We start from the raw sequence: 22,911 nt of genomic DNA, 5'->3' as shown, positions 1-22,911 counted from the left end.
GTAAGTAACGGTGCTTGCCACCCAAACACGTCAGTCTGCCAGCCTCATTTAGAGTCTCAGAGTCCATATGCCTTAGGTTCCTCTTGCTGTGACAAAGACGCATAGTCTAAAGCAACTTGGGAAGAAAAGGGTTTATTAAACTTAGGGCAGGAGCTTAGAGGCAGGAATCAAAGCAGGCCGTGGAGGAGTGCTGCTTACTGAATTGCTCCCCCTGGCTTGTTGAGCTTGCTTTCTTATACAACTCAGGACCACCTGCCCACAGGCGGCATTGCCCACGGTAGACTGCTCCTCCTACATCAACCATTAATCAAGAAAATGAAGGGCCAGGTATGGTGACGCACGCCTTTAATCCCAGTACTCAGGAGGCAGAGGCAGACAGATCTCTGTGAGTTCCAGGCCAACCAGGACCACATGATGAGACCCTTTCTCAAAAACAAACACACAGAAAACAAAAAAAAACCCAAAAGCCTACACCACTTTGTGGCTGGAGAGATGGCTCAGTGGCAGAGCACTGGCTGTTCTTCCAGAGGTCCTGAGTTCAATTCCCAGCATCCACATGTTGGCTCACAACCATCTATACCTGTAGTCCCATGGGATACGATGCCCTCTTCTGGTGTGCAGATAAAGCATGCAGACAAAACACTCACATACATAAAGTACGTGATAAATAAAATAAATATAAAGGAAGGGAGGGAGAGAAAATGCCTCACAGGTTTGCCTACGGCATTTTGATGGAGGCATTTTCTCAATTGTGGCTCCTCTTCTCAGATAACAACAGTTTGTGTCCAGTTCACATACATACACACACACACACACACACACACACACACACACACACACACACACACACGCACGCGCGCACACACACACACACACACACACACACACACACTAATGATAATGATAAAATTAGAAGTTCTTCTTTGAAAGTCAGCAGGGAGTGTGGGGAAGGGCTACGACACAGGGCTTGGCCCAGAATGAAATGGTCAACAAATATCTGTTCCCTTTGTGGTGTCTTCTGGGTGGTGAGTGAGTGGCTGATGGTGGAGACCCCAGATTCTGCTGCCTGGTTGAAGTCTGTGCCCTTCTACCCATTGTGGGGAGATTGAAGACAAGCCCCTCACTCCTCTGGACTCAAATGTAAAATGAGTTAGTGATCCCTGTGTGGTGACACACGTCTTTAATCCCAGCACTTGAGGAGGCAGATCTCTATGGGTTCAAAGCCAGCCTAGTCTATATAATGAGTTCCAGGCCAGCCATGGCTATCTATTGAGACCCTGTATCCAAAAAAAAAAAAAAAAAAAAAAAAAAAGAGCCAGGTGGCGGTAGCACACACCTTAAATCCCAGCACTTGGGAGGCAGAGCCAGGCGGATCTCTGTGAGTTCGAGGCCAGCCTGGTCTACAGAGAGAGATCCAGGACAAGCACCAAAACTACACAGAGAAACCCTGTCTTGAAAAAAAATGAAACAAAACAAACCAACAACAAAGGTCAAATCAACAAAACAAACAAGTCAGTGGACACCAAGACTCCAGGACTCCACGCCGGGTCTGGTACATGAGCCTGTGCCGGCTATTTCAAAACAAGTGCTTCCTCGAGGGGAGGGAGCCCTGACTCTGGCTCCAGCCATCCCTGGGAACCCAAGCACTTGGCTAGTGCTCGCTGAGAGAGGGGTCTGCCTTCCCAGGCTAGTGTTCTGGCTATGAATGCTTTCTGCTTCCATGTAACCACAGCAGGAAGGTTATCGGTCTGAGAAGAGGGGAACCGCCCAAAGGCTGTGTGAACCAGAAAAGCGTGATTGATTTACCTGTCAGAGCTCCATGTGCCGGGTGAGGCCTGTCCTTGTTTGACCCGAAGGGGAGGATCCATGGGAACACAGCATGTTGAATGCAAGCCAAACAGATGGCCCTGCAGGGAAGAGAGAAGGGTGTGGACTGGGTGCCCAGCCCAGCAGGGCTGCCTGGTCTGACTTCATTCAGTCAGGCAATTAGATCTCATCTTTGGTTTTCTTTTCTTTTATTTTTGGTTTTTATTGTTGTCTTGTGTTGCATCTTGAGACAAGCTTTCACCATGTAGCCTAGGCTGCCTCAACCTCACGAGGTAGCCCAGGCTGGCCTCTGACTTGTGGTCCTCCTGCCTTTGCCTACCAAGCGCCCAGGTCACAGGCAAGCAGTATCTCAATTACAGTTCATTCAGTCAGTTATATCTATGTATATATGGATTTTGTTATTTTTTATTTTTGCTCTGCTGGGGTCAAATCCGGGGCATCAGAATGCTAAGCAAGCGCCGTGCCGCTGAATTACACCCGAGCCCCAGAGATATATGGTTTGCGGGCCTACCATGGGCCGCAGCCAGGACAGGGGCCAGCAGCAAGGACAAAGAAAGAAATGAAGACGGCCTCCCATCGCAATCAAGCACCGAAGAAGAGACAGGGTCGAGACACAGAGAACCTGAGGCGAGGAGGCTGAGGGAGGCTGTTTCCTGGAAGGTCAACCTAAAGAGATAATTTCCAAAAAGGCAACATTGTGATTCTCATACAGATTGTTTTAAGTGAATCCATGGATTTTATTAAATCATTATTAATGAGAAAACCCTGCAAATTTACAGTCAGCTCAAAGGAGAGAGGAAAAAGAAAAGAAAAAAAAAAACAGACTTTTTTTCTAGATGCAGGATGTTGGAAAGAATTTGCAAACAGACTGGAAACTAGCATAGTCCAAGGGGAAGGCAGAAATTCTGAATGAAAAGCTCTCACACGCCCCAGGGTTGTCCACAGCTTAAAGCATCACAAGGGGCTGGACAGATGGTAAGTACCTGCCAGGCAAGCATGAGGACCTGAGTTTGGATTCCTAGTGTCCATGTAAAAAGCCACCCATGGTGATGTGCACCTGGAATCCTAGCACTGACGGAGGCAGAGGCATGTGCTTCCTAGGGGCTCCCTGGCCTGCTAGTCTGTCTGGATTGGTGAGCTCCAAGTTCAGTGAGAGATCCTGTCTTTTGGGGTTTGTTTGTTTATTTTTTGAGACAGGGTTTCTCTGTATAACAGCCCTGGATGTCCTGGAACTCGCTTTGTAGACCAGACTGGCCTCAAGAACTCACATCCACCTGCCTCTGCCTCCCAAGTGCTGGGATTAAAGGCGTATGCTAACACCACCCAGCCGAAATCCTGTCTTAAAAAAAAAAATAAGAGCCAGGCGATGGTGGCACACGTCTTTAATCCCAGCACTCAGGGAGGCAGAGGCAGGCAGATCTCTGTGAATTTGAGGCCAGCCTGGTCTCCAAAGCAAGTTCCAGGAAAGGCACAAAGCTACACAGAGAAACCCTGTCTCAAAAAACAAAAAAAAAAAAAAAAAAGGTAGGCTGGAGAGTTGGCTCAGAGGTTAAGAGCACTCACTGGCTGCTCTTCCAGAGGTCCTGAGTTCAATTCCCAGCAACCACAAGATGGCTCACAACCATCTGTAATGAGATCTGGTTGGTGTCCTCTTCTGGCCTGTAGTTATATATGCTGTATACATAATAAATCTTAAAATAAATAAATAAATAAATAAGGCAGTACAATAGAAATCCCTGAATTCACCGGGCGGTGGTGGTGCACGCCTTTAATCCCAGCACCCGGGAGGCAGAGCCAGGCAAATCTCTGTGAGTTCGAGGCAAGCCTGGGCTACCAAGTGAGTTCCAGGAAAGGTGCAAAGCTACACAGAGAAACCCTGTCTCGAAAAACAAAACAAAAAAAAAAAAGAAAAGAAAAGAAATCCCTGAATGCCTATATTCACAGTAGGCAAGTTATGGATAGCCTCAACAGACGAATGGATAAAGAAAATGGTGTATTTGTAAACAGTAGAATTATTCATTGTTTCTCAACCTAACAGATAAGAAAATTGTGTCATTTGCAGGCATAGATAGATCAAATAAATCAGAGTCAAAAGACAAAAAAATAAGTAGCACCAGCATGGTGGTCACATCTTTAATCCCAGAACTGGGAGTCAGAAGCAGGTGGATCTCTGTGAGTTCAAGGCCAGTCTGGTCTACATAGTGAGTTCCAGTCCAGGCAGAGCTACATAGCGAGACGCTGTCACAAAACATCAGCAACAATGACTCGGAATAAATAAATAAACAAGCTCTCTCTCTCTCTCTCTCTCTCTCTCTCTCTCTCTCTCTCTCTCTCTCTCTGTCTTTCTCTCTCTCTTTTTCTCTCTCATTCTCTTTATTCTCTTTCTCTCTCTCTCTCTAAAAAAAGAAGAAATAAATAAATAAACAAACACACAAACAAACAAACAAAGCCCAGTGGAGAGCAGTGGAAGAGGAATGCAGTGTCCCCCCAGCCTCCACACATACAAGTGCACACATGCACTCCCATATACTCTCTTGTACATATGTGCCTCCTTTGACAAGGCATAAACACACAAACATGTATACACACATGTAACCCATAAATAATAAGTAATAAAAGTAATAAAGCATCACAAACTAAGGTAAGGAAGGTTGGAGTCAGAGAGAGAAAATGTCGGCACTAACTAAGCAAGCCATTTCCAATGGACATAGCCAATAATTGTTAAACACCTTAGGGCCTGTGAGGCGGCTCATCAGGGAAAGGCACTTGCCGCCAGGCCTGATAAGCAGAGTTGGATCCCCAGAACCCACATGGTGGAAGGAGAGAACCAACTCCACAAAATTGTCCTCTGATTCCACGTGTGCAGTAGAACATGGGTATGTGAGCATGTACATCAAGATAAATCAATGTTAAAAACAAATAAATAACTCTTTTTGTTTATTTCAAGGTTTCTACATCAGATAAAACATCACTAAGCGGGGCTGGAGAAATGGCTCAGCAGTTAAGAGCACTGGCTACTCTTCCAGAGGTCCTGAGTTCAATTCCCAGCAACCACATGGCAGCTCACAATCATATATAGTGGGATCTGATGCCCTCTTCTGGCATAAAGTCGTATTGCAGAGAGAGAACTCATACATAAAATAATAGCTCAGTGGTAGACCGCTTGTCTAGCAAGCACAAGGCCCTGGGTTTGGTTCTCAGCTCCGAAAAATATAAAATAAAATGAATATAAAAAAATCACTAGGGCTGGGTGGTGGTGGTGCACAACAATCCCATTTAATCCCAGCACTTAGGAGGCAGAGGCAGGCAGATGTCTGTGAGTTCGAGGCCAGCCTGGTCTACAGAGTGAGTTCCAGGACAGCCAGGACTGTTTCACAGAGAAACCCTGTCATGAAAAACAAAACAAAACAAAAACAAAAAACAAACAAACAAAAATCATTAAGCTGTGGCATTTGAGCCAAGATGAGATAACAAAGAATTCCAAGCTTCAATCCAGGGAAGTGCATTCCAGTCAGAGACAGCAAAGCCACAAGCATGGGGAATGAAGCATGGGGAATGAGCTGACGAATTCAAGGAGCCAAACGAAAAGGTCAGTGCAAAAGTCACAGAGTGACAAAGGACCAGAGGGCAGGCATGTGGGGAGGGCAGGCATGTGGGGAGGGCAGGCACACTCTAGAGCCAGAGGGACTGGGCTTTGTCCATAAGTAAGCCAGAAGTTCTGGAGAACCCGTGGTGGGGAAGGCAGAGGAGCCTGTGTGCTGTGGCATTTGAGCCAAGATGAGATAACAAAGAATTCCAAGCTTCAATCCAGGGAAGTGCATTCCAGTCAGAGACAGCAAAGCCACAAGCATGGGGAATGAAGCATGGGGAATGATGCCTTGGCTGTCCTGGAACTCACTCTGTAGACCAGGCTGGCCTCAGACTCACAGAGATGCACCTGCCTCTGCCTCCGGAGTGCTGGGATCAAAGGTGTGTTCCACCACACCCACATGATTTTTAGGCAGCCGAAGAGAGATGGTTCGGCAGTTAAGAGCACTTGTTGCTCTTGCAGAGGACCTAGGTTTGGTTCCCAGAACCCACATGCTCACAACCATCTGTAACTTCAGTTTCGGGGTTCCTGACTCCCTCTTCTGTCCTCCATGGGCACTGCACACATGTGATGCACTTACATACATGCAGGCAAACACATAAAACATTTTACATCTAAAAATATTTTTTAGGATTATAAAAATAAATAACTACAAATCCAGGTATGGTGATTCACACTTATAATCCCAGCACTCAAGAGGCTGAAGCAGGAGGATTCCTATGAGTTCCAGACCAGACTGGACTACAGACTAAGACCTTGTCTGAAAAACAAAAGCAAGCCAGGCGGTGGTGGCGCATGCCTTTAGTCCCAGCACTCGGGAGGCAGAGCCTGGTCTATAGAGCGAGTTCCAGGACAGGCTCCAAAGCGACACACAGAAACTCTGTCTCAAAACAGAAAACAAAATCAAATCTCAGCCTTTTGAATAAGATGAAGTGTGAAAAAAAAATGCATGCATACCTACATGCATAATGTGCATACAGTGGCAAACTGGGCCTGGCTCACATAGCAAGTACCAGAACAAGTACCGGTAGGGTTACATAGCACAACTCCACCTCACCAAAAAGAAACAAACAACAACAAAACGCAGGGGTGTGCTTAGGGGTGTAGAGCTTGCTTAGCATTCAAAGAGCCCAGGTTTTTAGCAGTCAAGAGTGTGTACTACCCTTGTGGAACACTTCAGTTCCTAGCACACACCACACACACACACTGGGTGCTTAACAACCATCTGCAACTCCAGCTCTGGAGACTCTGAGGCCTTCTTTTGGCCTTTGTGGGGTCTTGTACTCACATGCACATATCCCTACACAGACACACACACACAGACACATACACACACACACACACACACACACACACACACACACACACACACACACACACGGAGTTTTTTAAAGATGAAATAGATGGGCATGGTGGTGCTTGCCTTTATTCCTGGCACTTGGGAGGCGGAGGCAGGCAGATCTCTGTGAGTTCGGCAGTGCTGGGGATAGTTCTCAGGACTCTGTACATTCTAGATAAGCTCCATACCAACCCGAGCTACAGCCTCAGTCTCCAGAGCAAGTTTCAGGCCAGCCAGGGCTACATGGTGAGATCTGTCTCAAAATAAATAAATGAATAAATAAATAAATAAGGGCTGGAGAGATGGCTCAGAGGTTAAGAGCACTGGCTGCTCTCCCAGAGGTCCTGAGTTCAATTCCCAGCAACCATATGGTAGCTCACAGCCATCTATAAATGAGATCTGGTGCCCTCTTCTGGTCTGCAGGCATACACACAGGCAGAACACTGTACATTGTAAATAAATCTTTTTAAAAAATCTTTCTTTAACTTATTTATTATGTATGCAGTATTCTGTCTGTGTGTTTGCCTGCACACCAGAAGAGGGCACCAGATCTCATTATAGATGGCTGTGAGCCCCCTTGTAGTTGCTGGGAATTGAACTCAGGACCCCTGGGAGAGCAGTCAATGCTCTTAACCTCTGAGCCATTTCTCCAGTCCCATAAATAAATAAGTCTTAAAAAAAAAATCCACTTTTGAAGGACTACATCAAGAACCTAAACTCTCCTGAAAGACAGCCTCCTTAAGTGTCATTTGGGACCTAGCCCTGGGGTCAGTGCAGTACCTGGAAGAGCTGGCAGGAGCCAGGCCAGTGAGAAAGCGCCAGCTCTCAGAAGCTAGGAAATGGGTTCAACCCACCACTTTCAGACGCCAATATTATCTAAGGCTGGTCCCACAGCAGCTTGTGACCCAGCAATCTCATTCCTACAGCATCTCTGGCACAGTGCCCAGAGAGGCATGCACGAGGCTGTCCACAGAGCAAGGCTGTTCCCTCAGACTGGAAACCACCCAACTGCCCATCAGCACTGGATGCACTGGGATCTGTTCACCCTAAGAGAGGCCAGAGCACAAGAAAAGGCAATACGCCGCCACCGCAATGAGTGTTCTGCTGAATGGAAGAAGTCAGATGTGCATGAGCATCTAGTCTGTGACTGTATTTATAGAAAGGTCAAAAATAGACATAGTCATTGCATTTGAGGATGCAGATATTGGCTCCTCTAGGGAGGAAATCGGAAGTCACTGTGGCAGGAGGTGACTAGTCCTAAGTGTGTTAGAATAACAAGTGTAAAGGAACAATTGAAAAGCTCCTGAGTGGACCCAACAAGCTACTATGTTTCTTCAGCAAAAATCTGGTGTTCTCTAGAAGGTGCCTCTTTCATTATCTGTGAGCTGTCACTGGGAGCTACAGCACTCTGAGCACTGTGAAAATTGTTCTTAGCCAGAAAAATGTGAAGCAGGATTGGGGCTCTATCTCTGTTGGTAGAATTCTTATCTGGCATGCATGGAACCCTGGGATCGATCCCCAGCACTCCAGAACACCAGGCTTGCTCACGAGTGCCTATAAGCCCAGCTCTTGGGAGGTGGAGGCAGGAGAATCTGAAGTTAAAAATCATTCTCCTCTACATGACAAGTTTAAGGCCAGCCTGGGCTAAATGAGAAAATGTCTTTTTTTTTTTTAAGTAAATTATACCCAGGTAGGGTGCAGTTGGTTGCTGACCTGTGGCTCTGGTCTAGTTTTGCATCCATTTAGGGAATTAATTTCTGCATTCTGGACTGCCTGTATTTGTACCTGCTCTGGGGACCTCTCTTTTGAACTGAAGACAACATCTGATAAAAATCTCTGAAAAGTGCTCATATTTCACTTTAGTTTTTTCAGTGCTAGGTAATAGATCATAGTGTCTTGCACATGTGAGACTGTCACATTATTACTTTACATTCCCAGCCAGAGACTTAATTCTTTTTTCAAGTAGAAGGTTTCAGAGGTAGCTCATTGGTTCAGTGTGTGGCTACATGGTATGTATAAACCCCTGGGTTTGATCCCCAGTGGAAAATGTATGTGAATTCCTATTTGTATATTGTAGATATATATACATATGTATATGTGTATGTATATGCAAATATTTAAAGTTATTTTTTAAGATTTATTTATTTATTATGTATACTATATTCTGTTTGCATGTATGTCTGGATGCCAGAAGAGGGCATCAGATCTCATTACAGATGGTTGTGAGCCACCATGTGGTTGCTGGGAATTGAACTCAGGACCTCTGGAAGAGCTGCCAGTGCTCTTAACCTCTGAGCTATCTCTCCAGCCCTAAAGTTATATTTTAAGTAATCGATCCAAGTGTGCCTGCATATAACTCTCATCTCAGCACTTCAGAGGCTATGGCCAGAAGAATCTGAGCTTTAGGCCTGTCAGGGATACATGGAGAAATTCTGTCTCAAAAACAAAAACAAGCCGGGCGGTGGTGGCAGCGCACGCCTTTAATCCCAGCACTCGGGAGGCAGAGCCAGGCGGATCTCTGTGAGTTCCAGGCCAGCCTGGGCTACCAAGTGAGTTCCAGGAAAAGGCACAAAGCTACACAGAGAAACCCTGTCTCGAAAAAAAAAAAAAAAAAAAAAAAAAAAACAAAGGACTGGAGAGCTGGCTCAGTGGTTAAGAGCACTTGCTGCTGCTGCAGAGTGCCCAGCCACCCACATGGCGGCGCAGTTCAGGAAATCTGTTGGCCTGTGAGCACTGCATGCGTTTGGTGCCCTTACAGACATGCAGGCAAAACATTCATACACATGAGAGCAAATAAGTAAAGTATTTAAGACAAAAATGATAAGAAAGGACACTAGATTTCCATCAAAGGCCACTGTCGCTGAGGCCTCTGGTTCTTGAATGCCAAATGAGTTGAGAGCCAAGGCTAGGGTGCCAATCAGATCAACTGCCAAGGCCCTCAGTCTTCCAGAATAGGTTAGCAAAGAATGTGTAGACTAGTGGTTCTCAACCTTCCTAATGCTACGACCCTTTAATACAGTTCCTCATGTTGTGGTGTCCCCAATCATAAAATTATTTTCGGCACCATTTCTTTCTTTCTTTTTTTTTTCCGGCGCTATTTCATAACTGTAATTTCCATACTGTTACAAGTTGTTTCTGTGTTTTCTGCTGGACTTAGGTGACCCCTGTGAAAGGGTCATTCCATCCAAAGGGGTCATGACCCACAGATTGAGAACTGCTGGTGCAGACAATTCTCCTAGCCTGTAATCTGAGCCGGGCCTGTAGCCTGCCAGATTCAACTGCCTACTCTTCACCTACCCACTGCATTCAAAACCCAGGGTAAAGCCAGGCATGGCAGCACAGCCCTGCAATCCCAACACTCTGGAAACAGAGGCCAGAACATCTGGAGCTTGAGGCCAAGCCTGAGCTATGCACCAAGAACCTATCTCAAACTAAAAGCGAGCCAGAGAGGTACCCCCTCTCCAGACACAACCTGGTACTATCATCCCTACCCCAGGTTCCGCTGCCTCTGCTGGAGTCTCCTCCTGGCTCCCAGCAGGGGGCAGCACTATCGCCATTTGATTAGTTTGCAAAGCAGAAGCGAATCCTGAGATGTAGCCAAAGTAAGATGCCCCCAAGAGCAGGTGAATCTGCTGCTAAAGGCCAAGAGACCTGGGAAAGGAGAAACAAGCTACTGTGGCTGATGTTTGGTGCCATCCTCTCCTTACCAGTGCTGATATACAGGAAAGTGCATTACATCAGCCTTGGTAGAGCAGGGGGCAGCCTACACTCTCGCAATCTCCTCCTCCAGCTCCCGCTAGAAGCGAGATTCCAGCTTGACTTTTACAGCTCCTGAACTTTGCTTCCCCAGCCTAGGGATAGACATGACCCTTCACGTCCCAAAGCTGAGCCCCACACTGAGCAGCTATGAGAAGCAGGTGGTTCCTGGCACAGGACCCGGGCCTCCTCCAGCTTGCCCACCCCACCCAGCTTCTCCATGGCCCTCATTGTCTGCAGATCTACAAATGTCACAAAGTACACAAAGCCCTGCACTAAGGAGTCCAGGGCCGACTGCCAGCTACTGTTGACCTTCAAGCTGGTGGCAGAGACCTCCCTCCTGCTCTGAGTGGGTTTATTCTGTTCTTCAGTGGTACTGGAGACTGAGCCCTGGGCTTGCTCGTGCTACACAAGTACTCCCCGGGACAAGGGGTGGTGTGGAGCCTGGGAAGGTGACAGTGACTTTGGCCAGACCTCCCTTGAGAAGACCGATTTCTGCAATGCCTCCCTTTCATCCCTGTCCCCCTGCAGCCACAGACCTGACCAAGTCTCACCCACCCACCTCTTCCTCTTCAGACATGAAGCTTCTGGATTCTGAAAGAAAATACTTGGTTTCTGCTCCAAAGGGCACAAAGGAAGCTCAGGGGTCCCCTGGTCTGTCAGTTCCCATGAGGACCAGACAAGACCCTCTTGGGAGGCCTGGGTAAGGCCACTTACCAGACAACTGCCACGGACCCCCACATCCTCAGCCTGGTGGCTCTCTCTCCCCTGGAGGAGTTTATCTATTCCCAGCTCATAAGTGAAAGGCCATCCTGTCCTCTTCCCTTGGTTGCCAAGAGTCACTCAAGTACCAGCCAGGTGCCAGAATGCACAGATAGGTGTCAACATCTCCCAACTGCTTTGTGTCCCCCAGGGTGACATTAACTGCTCTATTTCTGAGACCTCAAAATATTGGAGTGCTGTTCTTTGTTGCTGTAGAAAACATCATGACCAAAAGCAACTCAGGAGGAAAAGAGTTTATTATGTCTTCCACTTAGAGTCCATCACTGAAGGAACACAGAGCAGGAATCTGCAGGAACCTGGAGACGGGAACTGACACAAAGGCTCTGGAGGAGTGCTGCTTCCTGGCTTGGTCTCCATGACATGCTTAGCTTGCTTTCCTACACAACCAAGGGCCACCAGTCCAGGGGTACCATCATTCACAGTGGGCTGGGCCTTCCCACACTGATCATCAACCAATCAAAAAGAAAAGCAACGCCCCCACAGACACAGCCACAAGCCGATCCCATGGAGGCAGTTCCTCAGCTGAGGCTCCCTCTTCCCAGATGGCTCTAGTTTGTGACAAGAACTAACTAACATATATGCTGAAGGGTGTAGCTGAGCAGTAGAGGGCTTACCTGCCACAGGAAGCCTTTGGGTCCCAAGGAAAAGAAGAGAAGGAGGAGAAAGAAAAGAGAAGAAAGAGAATCGGGGAGAAACAGGAGGAGTGAGGGGGTCGGGAAGGAGGAAAGTGAAGTCAACAAGAACTATGTTTGGAGATGGAGTCTTTTTTCTTTTCTTTTCTTTTCTTTTTTTTCTTTTTTGGTTTTTTTGAGACAGGGTTTCTCTGAGTAGCCCTGGCTTTCCTGGAACTCACTTTGTAGACCAGGTTAGCCTCAAACTCAGAGATCTACCTGCCTCTGCCTCCCAAGTGCTGGGATTAAAGGTATGTGCCACTGGGCTGGAGGGATGGCTCAGCGGTTAAGAGCACTGCTTGTTCTTCCTGAGTTCAATTCCCAGCAACCACATGGTAGCTCACAACTACCTGTAATGAGATCTGGTGCCCTCTTCTGGTCTGCAGGTGTACGTGCAGATAGAGCACTGTATATGTAATAAATAAATAAATCTTAAAAAAAAAATAATAAGGGTGTGTGCCACCACCACCTGGACAAGAATATTTTTAAAGTGCTGGAGAGATGGCTCAGTGATTAAGAACACTGGCTGCTCTTCCCGAGGACCTGGGTTCAATTCCCAGCACCCACATGACAGCTCACAACTGTCTGTAACTCCAGCTTTAAGGGATCCTAAACCCTCAGACAGACAGACAGACATGCAGGCAAAACACCAGTCCACACAAAAAAATTAAAAAATAAATCATTAAAAAATATATTTTTAAAAGTCTTGACTTTGGGGGCTAGAGAGATGGCTCAGGGGTTAAGAACACCAGCTGATCTTCCAGAGGACCCGGGTTCAATTCCAAGCAACCACATGCTGGCTCATAACTATCTATAATGAGATTTGGTGCCCTCCTCTGGTGTACAGGCATACTATATCCGAGATAAATACATAAATCTTTAAAAAAATCTTGACTTTTAAAAAATTCTTAAAGGTATATTTAATCTTAATTGTGTGAATGTGTATATGTCTGTGCATGGGTGTGTACGAGAGAGTGTGGGTGCTCATGAAGTCAGGAGCATCAGATCCTCTTGGACTGAAGTCACAGGCAGTAATGATCCATTGACTTGAGTGTTGGGAATCAAACAGGTCTTCTAGAAGAGGGCACACATTCCTTTTTTTGGGGGGAAGGGTTCTTTTTTTGTTGTTTTTTTTTGTTGTTGTTGTTGTTGTTGTTTTTGTTTTTTGAAACAGGGTCTCTCTGTGTAGCCCTAGCTGTCCTGGAGCTCACTCTGTATATCAGGCTGGCCTCAAACTCACAGAGATCCTCCTGCCTCTGCCTCCCAAGTGCTGAGATCAAAGACGTGTGCCACCACGGCCCATCAAGGAGCACACATTCTTAACTGCTGAACTAACTCCAATCCTAAAATCTTAATTTTAAAAAACATTTTTTCAGCCAGGTGGTGGTGGCGCATGCCTTTAAACCCAGAATTTGAGGGGCAGAAACATCTGCCTCTGAGGCATCCCAACTCAGAGGACCTCTGAGTTTGAGGCCAGCCTGGTTGACAGAAGGAGTTCCGGGACAGTCAGGGCTATTCAGAGAAACCCTGACTTTTTTTTTCAGGCCTGTTTTAAGTGTATGATTGTTTTGCCTACAAGTGTGTATGTGCACCACAGGGGTGCCTGTGAAAGTGAAAAGAAGACATCTGAGCCCCTGGCTGGAGTTACAGATTGTTGAAAGCCACCATATGGGGCTGGGAACCAAACTCGGGTTCTCTACTAAACCAGTAAGTGCTCTTAACCACTAAGCCATCTCTCCAGTCTCTAAAATCTTGATTTTTAACTGTTATATTTTATCTGTAGATATTCCCACCACCACCACCCCCCCGCCGTGTGTGTGTGTGTGTGTGTGTGTGTGTGTGTGTGTGTGTGTGTGTGTGTTGGTGGTGGTGTTGTGGTTGTTGTTGTTGCAGTGGTGGGAATAGAACATATATACAAGAAATAAACATTAAAAAATTCAGAAAATAGGCCGGGCAGTGGTGGCGCACGCCTTTAATCCCAGCACTTGGGAGGCAGAGCCAGATGGATCTCTGTGAGTTCAAGGCCAGCCTGGTTTCAGAGTGAGTTCCAGGACAGGCACAAAAACTACACAGAGAAACCCTGTCTCGAAAAACCAAAAAGAAAAAAAAAAAAGAATTTGGGGAATTTGGGTTTGGGGATTTAGCTCAGTGGTAGAGCACTTGCCTAGCAAGCGCAAGGCCCTGGGTTCGGTCCTCAGCTCTGAAAAAAAAAAGAACAAAAAAATGAACAAGCTGGGTGGTGGTGGTGGTAGTGGTGGTGGTGGTGGTGGTGGTGGTGGTGGTGGTACACGCCTTTAGTCACAGTACTCAGGAGGCAGAGGCAGAGACAGAAAGATCTCTGAGTTTGAGGCCAGCCTGGTCTACAGAGCAAGTTCCAGGACAGCCAGGGCTACACAGAGAAACCCTGTCTCAAAAAAAAAAAAAAAAAGAACAAGGGACTTGAGAGATGGCTCAGCAGTTAAGAGCACTTGTTCTTGAAGCATGAGGGCCAGTGGTTAGACTCCAGCACCCCTTCCTCCCCCTCAGCATGTGGTATTGAACCTAGAGCTTCATACATGTGCTCCAGCAAGCGCTGAGCTGGAGCCCCGCCCTTCCGTCTGTGTATTGAGAGGGTCTTATTAACTTGAGGGAGGCCTTGAACTCACTCTGCAGCCCTGCTGGCCTTCAGCTCTCAATCTTCCGGCCTTAGCCTCCTGCACAGCTGGGGGCCTGTACCCCTGGGCCCGGCTGCATTTATCATTTTTTTAATTATTTTTAATTAGACTAGAAGGAAATTATGCCAGTTATCTCAGAATTTGGGGATTTGGGGACAACTTTTTTTAAAACTAGAGCTCTGTTCACTTACATTTTAACAACACACACACACACACACACACACACACACACACACACACACATACACGGTTTGTGTAGGGCAGAGACAACTTGCTGAAGTCAGTTCTCTCCACCGTGTGTGTCCTAGGGATCTGAGTCATCAGGGCTGGTGGCATGCACCTTTAGACACTGAGCTACTTTACTGGCCCTTCCCCCCCCCCCCCCCCCCCCCTGTTTTGTTATTTTGTATTTTGCCTTTTTTTTTTTTTTTCTCAGAGCTGAGGACCGAACCCAGCGCTTGTCTACCACTGAGCTAAATCCCCAACCCTCCCTCATTTTGTTATGAAATTTTTCAAAACACACAGGAAACTGAGCAGGGTCCAAGGAAAACTCCTGGACCTGTCTTCTAGAATCTCCTTGCTTTGTTGGGGTTTGGCTTCCTTCGTGGAGACCATTTCCTTAACTCAACTCTCTATTGACAACTTACTCAGTCCCACGCTGCCCTGGGTTATCCTGAGCCACACGAGAAGACATGGATGGAACCTGGACCTCAGTGTGAGTCCTGAAACCGTGTCATCCACGGGCCCTGCTCACACACAGGCGGGACGTGCTCATCACACCAAACAGAAGCCCCAGGATGGAGACACACAGCTGGCTAACCCTTCACAGACCCTTGTGAAGCACCCACTTCAGACAACCCCACACAGGAATGCTAAGGCCAGGCCAAACATCCTGGGTACACAGCTCCCTTGCCTGCGAGAGAAGCAGTGAGGACCTCCAGTCTCTTGTTTACGCTTTAGAAAGAGAAGAAGCAGCTGGCAAGATGATTCAGTGTGTAAAGACACTTGACAGCTTGAGGTCGGTCCTGGGACCTGGATGGAGGAAGGAGAGATCAGCTCTTACAAGCTGCCTCTGACCTCTGCACAGGTACCACGATACATGCCCTCCTATATACACATACTCAGACAAGTAAATAAATAAATAGAATTTTTTTAATATTAAATAAAATAGAGAAGGAATTAGGAAGCAAATTCTCTTCCCTTTTGACAACTTAAACCTCATTACACACACACCTCTACAGAAATAGCCACATGCCTTAGCATGCATCTTTAAACACATCTACACACACACACACACACACACACACACACACACACACACACACACACACTTCTAGAATATTCTTAGAGAAGGCAGTCTCACTGGGGTCTTCATAAATAAGCTCAAATTTCGTTTTTCCATTTGGAAAAAGTCACATTTTGAAAATTGTTTCTCCTCAATAACAGTTGAGAAATGGCCAAGTCCCAGCCCCGACGTGGATTTCACCAGGGTTTTGCTTATGGAAAAACCTTGCAAATGAGAAATTGCATCTAAACTATGGGCTCTGCTACCCACAAAGCTGGTTTTCAGAAAGCAGTCCACCAACCCACTCACAGGTCAAAGGTTAATAAGAAAATATTAACTCCAATTGCCATGCTTCCCAGCCTTTTCCGGTTTACCCATCTTGTTGAAAACAGCACCATTCCCACCAGGCTTGTCAAATGTCTACCCAGTTAATCAGTTACAAAATGTGAAAAGCACCTCATTGCATCCCAGGCTGGGAACCAGGAAATGGACATCTGGACACTGTGATACAGAAATGTAATATTTTTCACACTATTGTCAATACTGGGGATTAAACTCACGGCCTTGTGCATGCCAGGCAAGCACTCTACCAACTGAGCTACGTGCCTCCCAAGCCAGTTTTTGTTATGAGCTGTCATTCATCCAGAATATTCTCTGAGTTAGACAGCATTCTGAGGCATTGACACAGCCATCTAATCTGGGGTCCACCCTCAAAACACCTATCTATATAAATTCAGGAGTTCTTGATCTTGAATGGGGAAAAAATACAGTCTCACCTTCATTAACATCTAATTGAAAGTTAGCATTTGATTCCATTATGAATATAGTGAATGAGCCATGATATTATTTTGCCCCTAAGAGAAAGCCTAGGAATTTTCTTTCATTTTTCCCATTTATTTATTTTGCGTGTATGTGTGTGAAAGGACATGCCACCGCACACATGTGGAAATCAGAGAAGAACTTGTCGAAGGGATTCTCTCCCACCACGTGGGTCTGTGGGATTGAAACTCAGGATATCAGACTTGGACACAGACACCCTTACCCACTAAGCCATCTTCCTGGCTCTAATCCAGTGTGGTTTTATGACCTGTGGCAACTGTTACAGAAATCTCAGACAGCTTTTTTTTTTTTTTTGGTTTTTCGAGACAGGGTTTCTCTGTGTAGCTTTGCGCCTTTCCTGGAACTCACTTGGTAGTCCAGGCTGGCCTTGAACTCACAGAGATCCACCTGGCTCTGCCTCCCGAGTGCTGGGATTAAAGGCGTGCGCCACCACCGCCCGGCCTCAGACAGCTTTTATAGTCATCACTGGTTCTTGCTTGCTTGCTTGCTTGCTTGCTTGCTTGCTTGCTTGCTTTTGGTGTTACTGGGGATTGAACCTGGGTTGTTCTACATTGGAGGCAAAGTGCTCTTCTGCCCCTGAGCTACAGCCCCAATACTTTATCACTACTCTGGAGGTAAGGCAGTGAACAGTTACCTGTGGCTTTCAGCCCATCACCAAGAAGTGTAGCCATGCTTTTTCATCAGGACCGTCGCTCACAAATAACGACACAGAGACTTATTATTAACTATGAAAGCTCAGCCTTAGCTTAGGTTTGTTCTCAACAAGCTCTTATAACTTAAAATTAACCCATTTATAGTCATCTACATTCTGTGGCGTGGCATTACCTCATCGCCGTACCGCCCATCCTGCTTCCTCTGAGTCTGGCCGGTGACTCCTGTCTTTTTTTTTCCCAGAGTTCTCTCTCTGCCTGGGAGTCCTGCCTATACTCTCTGACTAGAGATTGGCCATTTAACTTTTTATTACACCAATCATAGCAACACATCTTCATACTGTGTACAGATATCCCACAACAAAGGAGTGCTGTTATTACAACATTGTGGATTTAATACTTTAATAATTGGGTCTGGTTAACATTGGGTATTTTGGGCAGAGGTACATTTATATCAATGATTTCATTGTAAGTGGTAAAATACACACATCAGGGACAGGGAGGTGACTGGTGCTCCTGTCTCAGACTCTCTGAGAGCTGGGATCACAGGCATATAGTCAGCCATCTTCACAGTTTATTGTATTTATACAGTTTTCTTTCTTTCTTTCTTTCTTTCTTTCTTTCTTTCTTTCTTTCTTTCTTTCTTTCTTTCTCCCTTTCTTTCTTTTTTTTGGGGGGGTGGGGGTGGTTTCAAGACAGGGTTTCTCTCTGTAGCCCTGGCTGTCCTGGAACTCACTCTGTAGTCCAGGCTGGCCTCAAACTTGGAGATCCATTTGCCTCTGTCTCCTGAGTGCTGGGATTAAAGGTGTGTGCCACCACACCCAGCTCCTCCCTCCTTCCGTGTGTGTGTGTGTGTGTGTGTGTGTGTGTGTGTGTGTGTGTGTGTAGGTCAAAGGGCAATTTCAAAGGGCAGTTCTCACTTTCACCTTGTTGAGGCAGAGTACTCCGGGCTAGCTGGCCCATGAGCCTCCCATTTCACTGTAGGAGTGTGGGATGAGGGAGACGTGTCACTGTACCCAGCTTTTTTTACGTGGGTTCAGGAATCAAACTCTGATTTTCAAACTTGCGTAGCAAGTGCTTTTCCACCCGAGCTGCCTCTCAGCTCCCATCGGAGTCTATTAAAACCTTTTTTTTTTTTTTTGCCTTGTTTAGAAAATATACTAGTTTGATTTCAAGAAGCAAATTAACAGTTAAGAGGCCAGATTCTAGGAATACTCCAACTCAGTAGGTATCAGAGAGATGCAAATCAAAGTGACATTATGAGAGAGCATTTTACATTCATCAGAATGGCAAAAATTAGGGAGGCGGAAACGAGTGAGGAGGAGAGCTGGGGAAGCTGTGCGGAGGTGGGGGGGGGGGGGGAGCAGCACTCAAGCTCTCAGCAGCCTGAGAGAGCTGGGTGGGGCGGGACCACAGCCTGTTCTTCCGGCTGCTTTCTTACCTGGAACTCGGGGATGGTATTAACCTGCTTCACAGAGGTAGAATCAAGCAACTCCTGACATCAATTGCTAAGATGGTATCTGTGCCGAAGAAGGGTTCTGTGAACACAGCCTTGTAGCCATAAGCTCAGGGGGCCAGGATCTTTCTCCTTTGTGGTGTCGTGGACCTCGAGGGATGAGCAGAGAAAGCACGTGAAATGGGGTGGCATCTACAGAATGCTGTGAGCATTTAGAGGTGATGGGCTACTGGTTGGTCAACTTTGCCCTAAAGAACACACTGTAAACACTTCTGGCTTTGCAGATGATACTATGAATGTTAAGTGTTACTTCAGAGGACAGACAAAAGAGGGAGTCTGGCTGTGTTCTGATGAAACTACTTATGGGCTTGGAGAGACAGCCCGCTGGTTAAGAGCACACTGTTGTAGATATTTGTTTAAGTAGGCAAAGACGTGTTGCATTTGTTTAACTATGTAAAGACGTGTTGCGTTTGTTTAATGATGTAAAGATATACGGCTGTTTCACCTTGCCTGCCTAAGGCATCTGATTGGTCTCTTAAAAAGCTAAGTGACCAATAGTGAGGGAGGAGGTATAGGGGAGACTTCAAGACAGGGAGAGTAAGGAAGAAAGAATTTAGGCTCAAGAGAAAGGAAGAAAGAAAAAGAGATGCCAGGAAGACACCAGGGGCCAGACAGACAGACATGGAGGAAGCAGGAAGGTAGGACATACAGAATGAAAGAACGGTAAAAAGCCTGAGGCAAAATGTAGATAATAGAAACAGGTTTAAATGAAGTTAAAAGAGCTAGTAGCACAAGCCTAAGCTAAGGCTGAGCACTCATAATTAACAATAAGTCTTTGTGTCTTTATTTGGGAGCTGGTTGGTGGCCCAAAGAAAACTCTCTTCAAGAGGACCTGAGTTCAGTTCCCAGCACCCATATCAGGCAGCCTGTAACTAATCCCTTTAGTCTCTGTGAATATCTACACTTGTGTGCACATACCCACATGCAGGCATACACATAATTAAAAATAATAAAAATAAAACTTGAAAGCTTTGTGATGCTGAGAATCGAACCCAGAGCCTCAGACAATGCTAAGCACATGCTGTACCCCTTAGCTGCATCCTCAGTCCCTAATTTCTAACCTGACACATAATAATTGCATATATTTATGAGACACAGTATAACAATTTGACACATGCATACGATATACAATCATCAAATCAGGTAGTTAGCATTTCTGTCTCTTTAAACGTTTGTCATTTCCCTGTGTTAAGAAGATCTGAACTCCTTGCCTTTAGCTCTTCCAAAATATGCACTAGGGCTGGCAGGTGGTGGCACACACCTTTGATCCCAGCACTTGGGAGGCAGAAGACAGCCTGGTCTACAGAGCAAGTTCCAGGACAGGCTCCAAAGCTACACAGAGAAACTCTGTCTACTCCAGCGGGGGACGGGACTGAACAGCCAATAGCTAGGCAGGAGGTAAGGAGGTATAGGTGGGACTTCCTGGCAGAGAGGGCACTCTGGGAAGAAGGGTAGAGACACCAATGGGATGGGGAACAAACATTTGGGACAGAGGAAAGGTAGCCTAGCCATGTGATAGAACGTATATTAGTAGAAACAAGTTAATTAAATTATAATCGCTAGTTAGAAAAAAGCCTAAGCTAAGGCCAAGTTTTTGTTTGTTTGTTTGTTTGGTTGGTTGGTTAGTTGGTTGGTTGGTTGGTTAGTTGGTTGGTTGGTTGGTTTTTTTGAGACAGGGTTTCTCTGTGTAGCTTTGGAGCCTGTCCTGGAACTCCCTCTGTAGACCAGGCTGGCCTCGAACTCACAGGGATCTACCTGCCTCTGCCTCCCGAGTGCTGGGAATAAAGGCGTGTGCCACTATCACCCGGCAAGGCCAAACTTTCATAATAATAAGCCTCCATGTCAATATTTGGGGGCTGGTGGTCCCAACAAGAAAGTACAGCTACAGATCTCTGGGAGTTCGAAGCCAGCCTGGTCTACAGAGCTGGTTCCAGAACAGCCAAGGCTACACAAAAAACCCTGTCTCAACAAACATACATATATGAACCAGGCATGGCAGCCTATACCTGTACTCCCAGCACTTGGGAGGTGGAGGTAGGAGGTCATCTTCAGCTACATAAGGAACTCAAGACCACCCCAGGCCACATAGGACCCGTCTCTAAAACAAGAAGAACAATAACAGATGGACTTGAAGATATTTAGACCAAGTATAGTGGTATACGCTTGTAGTGTACAGATAGTGTAACCAGCACCTACAGACATGACGGCAGGAAGGTTGCCATGGCTTTGCCATCTGAGCACCTACATAGTGAGTGTGAGCCAGCCTAGGCTAAGCAGCAAGAATTTGTCTCAAAAAACAAAGGGGAAAAAAGGAAATTACTTATTCATAGGGGACTGGAGAAATGGCTCAGCAGTTAAGAGCATTTACTGTGCAATGTGGCAAACGGCATGGAACCCAGCACCCGCATAGCAGACAGGGCATTTCAGAGAATGTCTGTAACCCCAGCTCTGGGAGGAGCAGAAAGAGGAAACTATGTCTTTCTGGCTGCTAGTCTAGAGAACCTAAGCCCCAGATTCAGGGAGAGAATAGGTAGAGAGTGATGCAGGCGCATGTGTGATGTCTTCTGGCTTACATGTGCACATACATGCCCCCCCCCCCCATGCACATGTACTCACACTTAGACATACACACACAAATAAGTAAATAAATCTGTTTTTTAAAAGTAGGGAAAAAATCATGCATTAAATATGTACATAAATTTTCCTTGTCATCATTCCCTAAATAACTCAATACAACAACTATTTACATAGCATTTACATTTTATTAGGTATTGTAAGGAATGCAGAGACGATTTAAAGTATATGAGGTCATTTGCATAGGTTATATGCAAATTCGATATCATTTTATAAAAGGAAGTTTAAAGAGGGGCATGGTACATACGCCTATAATGCCAGCACCTGGAAGGCTGAGGCAGGGGTATCACTGCAAGTTGAGGCCAGCCTAGTTTGATTCAGGGTTTTGTTATTGGTGTTTGCATAGATTGCTTTTCTTATAAATTATTTATATTTATTATTTTTTAGAATTATTTACATTTTTATTTTTGTTTGTTTGTTTGTTTTTGAGACAGGGTTTTTCTGTGTAGCACTGGCTGTCCTGGAACTCACTATGTAGACCAGGCTGACCTCAAACTCAGAGATCCACCTGCCTCTGCCTCCCATGTGTTGGGATTAAAGGCGTGAGCCACCACCACCTGGCTTTTTTTTTTTTTTTTTTTTTAGATTTATTTTATCTTTATTTACGTGTATTGTATAGGTCTATGTGCATACACCATATGGATGTAGTGCCCATGGCGGCCAGCAGAGGGAATTAACCTCCCCCGGAGCTGGAGTTACAGGTGGCTATGAGCCACCCAGCCTTAGTGGGCACTGGGAACCAAACTTTTGTCTTCTGGAAGAGCAGAAGGTGCTTTTCCACTGAGCTATCTCTCCAGCCCCTACAAAAATGACTTTAAAAACCTAATGCCTAGGCCAAATAAGGGAAGTATGCCTTTATTCTGGCAGGTTCTAGGCAGGAAATTAAAAAGAAAGTGAAATTAAAATGAAAGGAGACTTTTTGTATCTGGATACTATTTTACCTTTTAAAAATGCCTGGTGGTTCCAGGCCAGCAAGAATTGTGTGGTGAGACCTTGTCTCAAAGAAAGAAAGAAAGAAAGAAAGAAAGAAAGAAAGAAAGGAAGGAAGGAAGGAAGGAAGGAAGGAAGGAAGGAAGGAAGGAAGGAAGAAAGAAAGAAAGAAAGAAAGAAAGAAAGAAAGAAAGAAAGAAAGAAAGAAAGAAAGAAAGAAGCCAGGTGGTAGTGGCACACACCTTAATCCCAGCACTCAGGAGGCAGAGCCAGGCGGATCTCTGAGTTCAAGGCCAGCCTGGTCTACAGAGTGAGTTCCAGGACAGCCAGGACTACACAGAGAAACCCTGTCTTGAAAAGCCAAGAAAGGAGGAGGAGAAGAAGAAAGAGAAGAAATGTCACCAGTGGACGGAAGCTGAATAACCCTACCGCCTTCA

General features: G+C 46.0%; 1 protein-coding gene across 1 annotated transcript in view; it reads right to left on the bottom strand.

Moving 5' to 3' along the window:
* The window catches only part of CUNH1orf127 (chromosome unknown C1orf127 homolog), a 51,330-nt gene that overhangs the window by 20,644 nt on the left and 7,775 nt on the right, over nt 1-22,911 (bottom strand). Inside the window, exons 2-3 of the mRNA XM_052715402.1 lie at nt 10,653-10,753; nt 10,523-10,551 (exon numbers count right to left, since the gene is read on the bottom strand). Of these exons, the coding sequence (XP_052571362.1) occupies nt 10,523-10,551; nt 10,653-10,753 (130 nt within the window). The remainder of the gene's footprint in view (nt 1-10,522; nt 10,552-10,652; nt 10,754-22,911) is intronic.

The sequence above is a fragment of the Peromyscus californicus genome, unplaced genomic scaffold, assembly GCF_007827085.1.
Source record: "Peromyscus californicus insignis strain IS unplaced genomic scaffold, ASM782708v3 Scaffold_5__1_contigs__length_169319896, whole genome shotgun sequence".
NCBI classification, from domain to species: Eukaryota; Metazoa; Chordata; class Mammalia; order Rodentia; family Cricetidae; genus Peromyscus; species Peromyscus californicus.
This window is presented reverse-complemented; position numbering and strand designations above follow the sequence as displayed.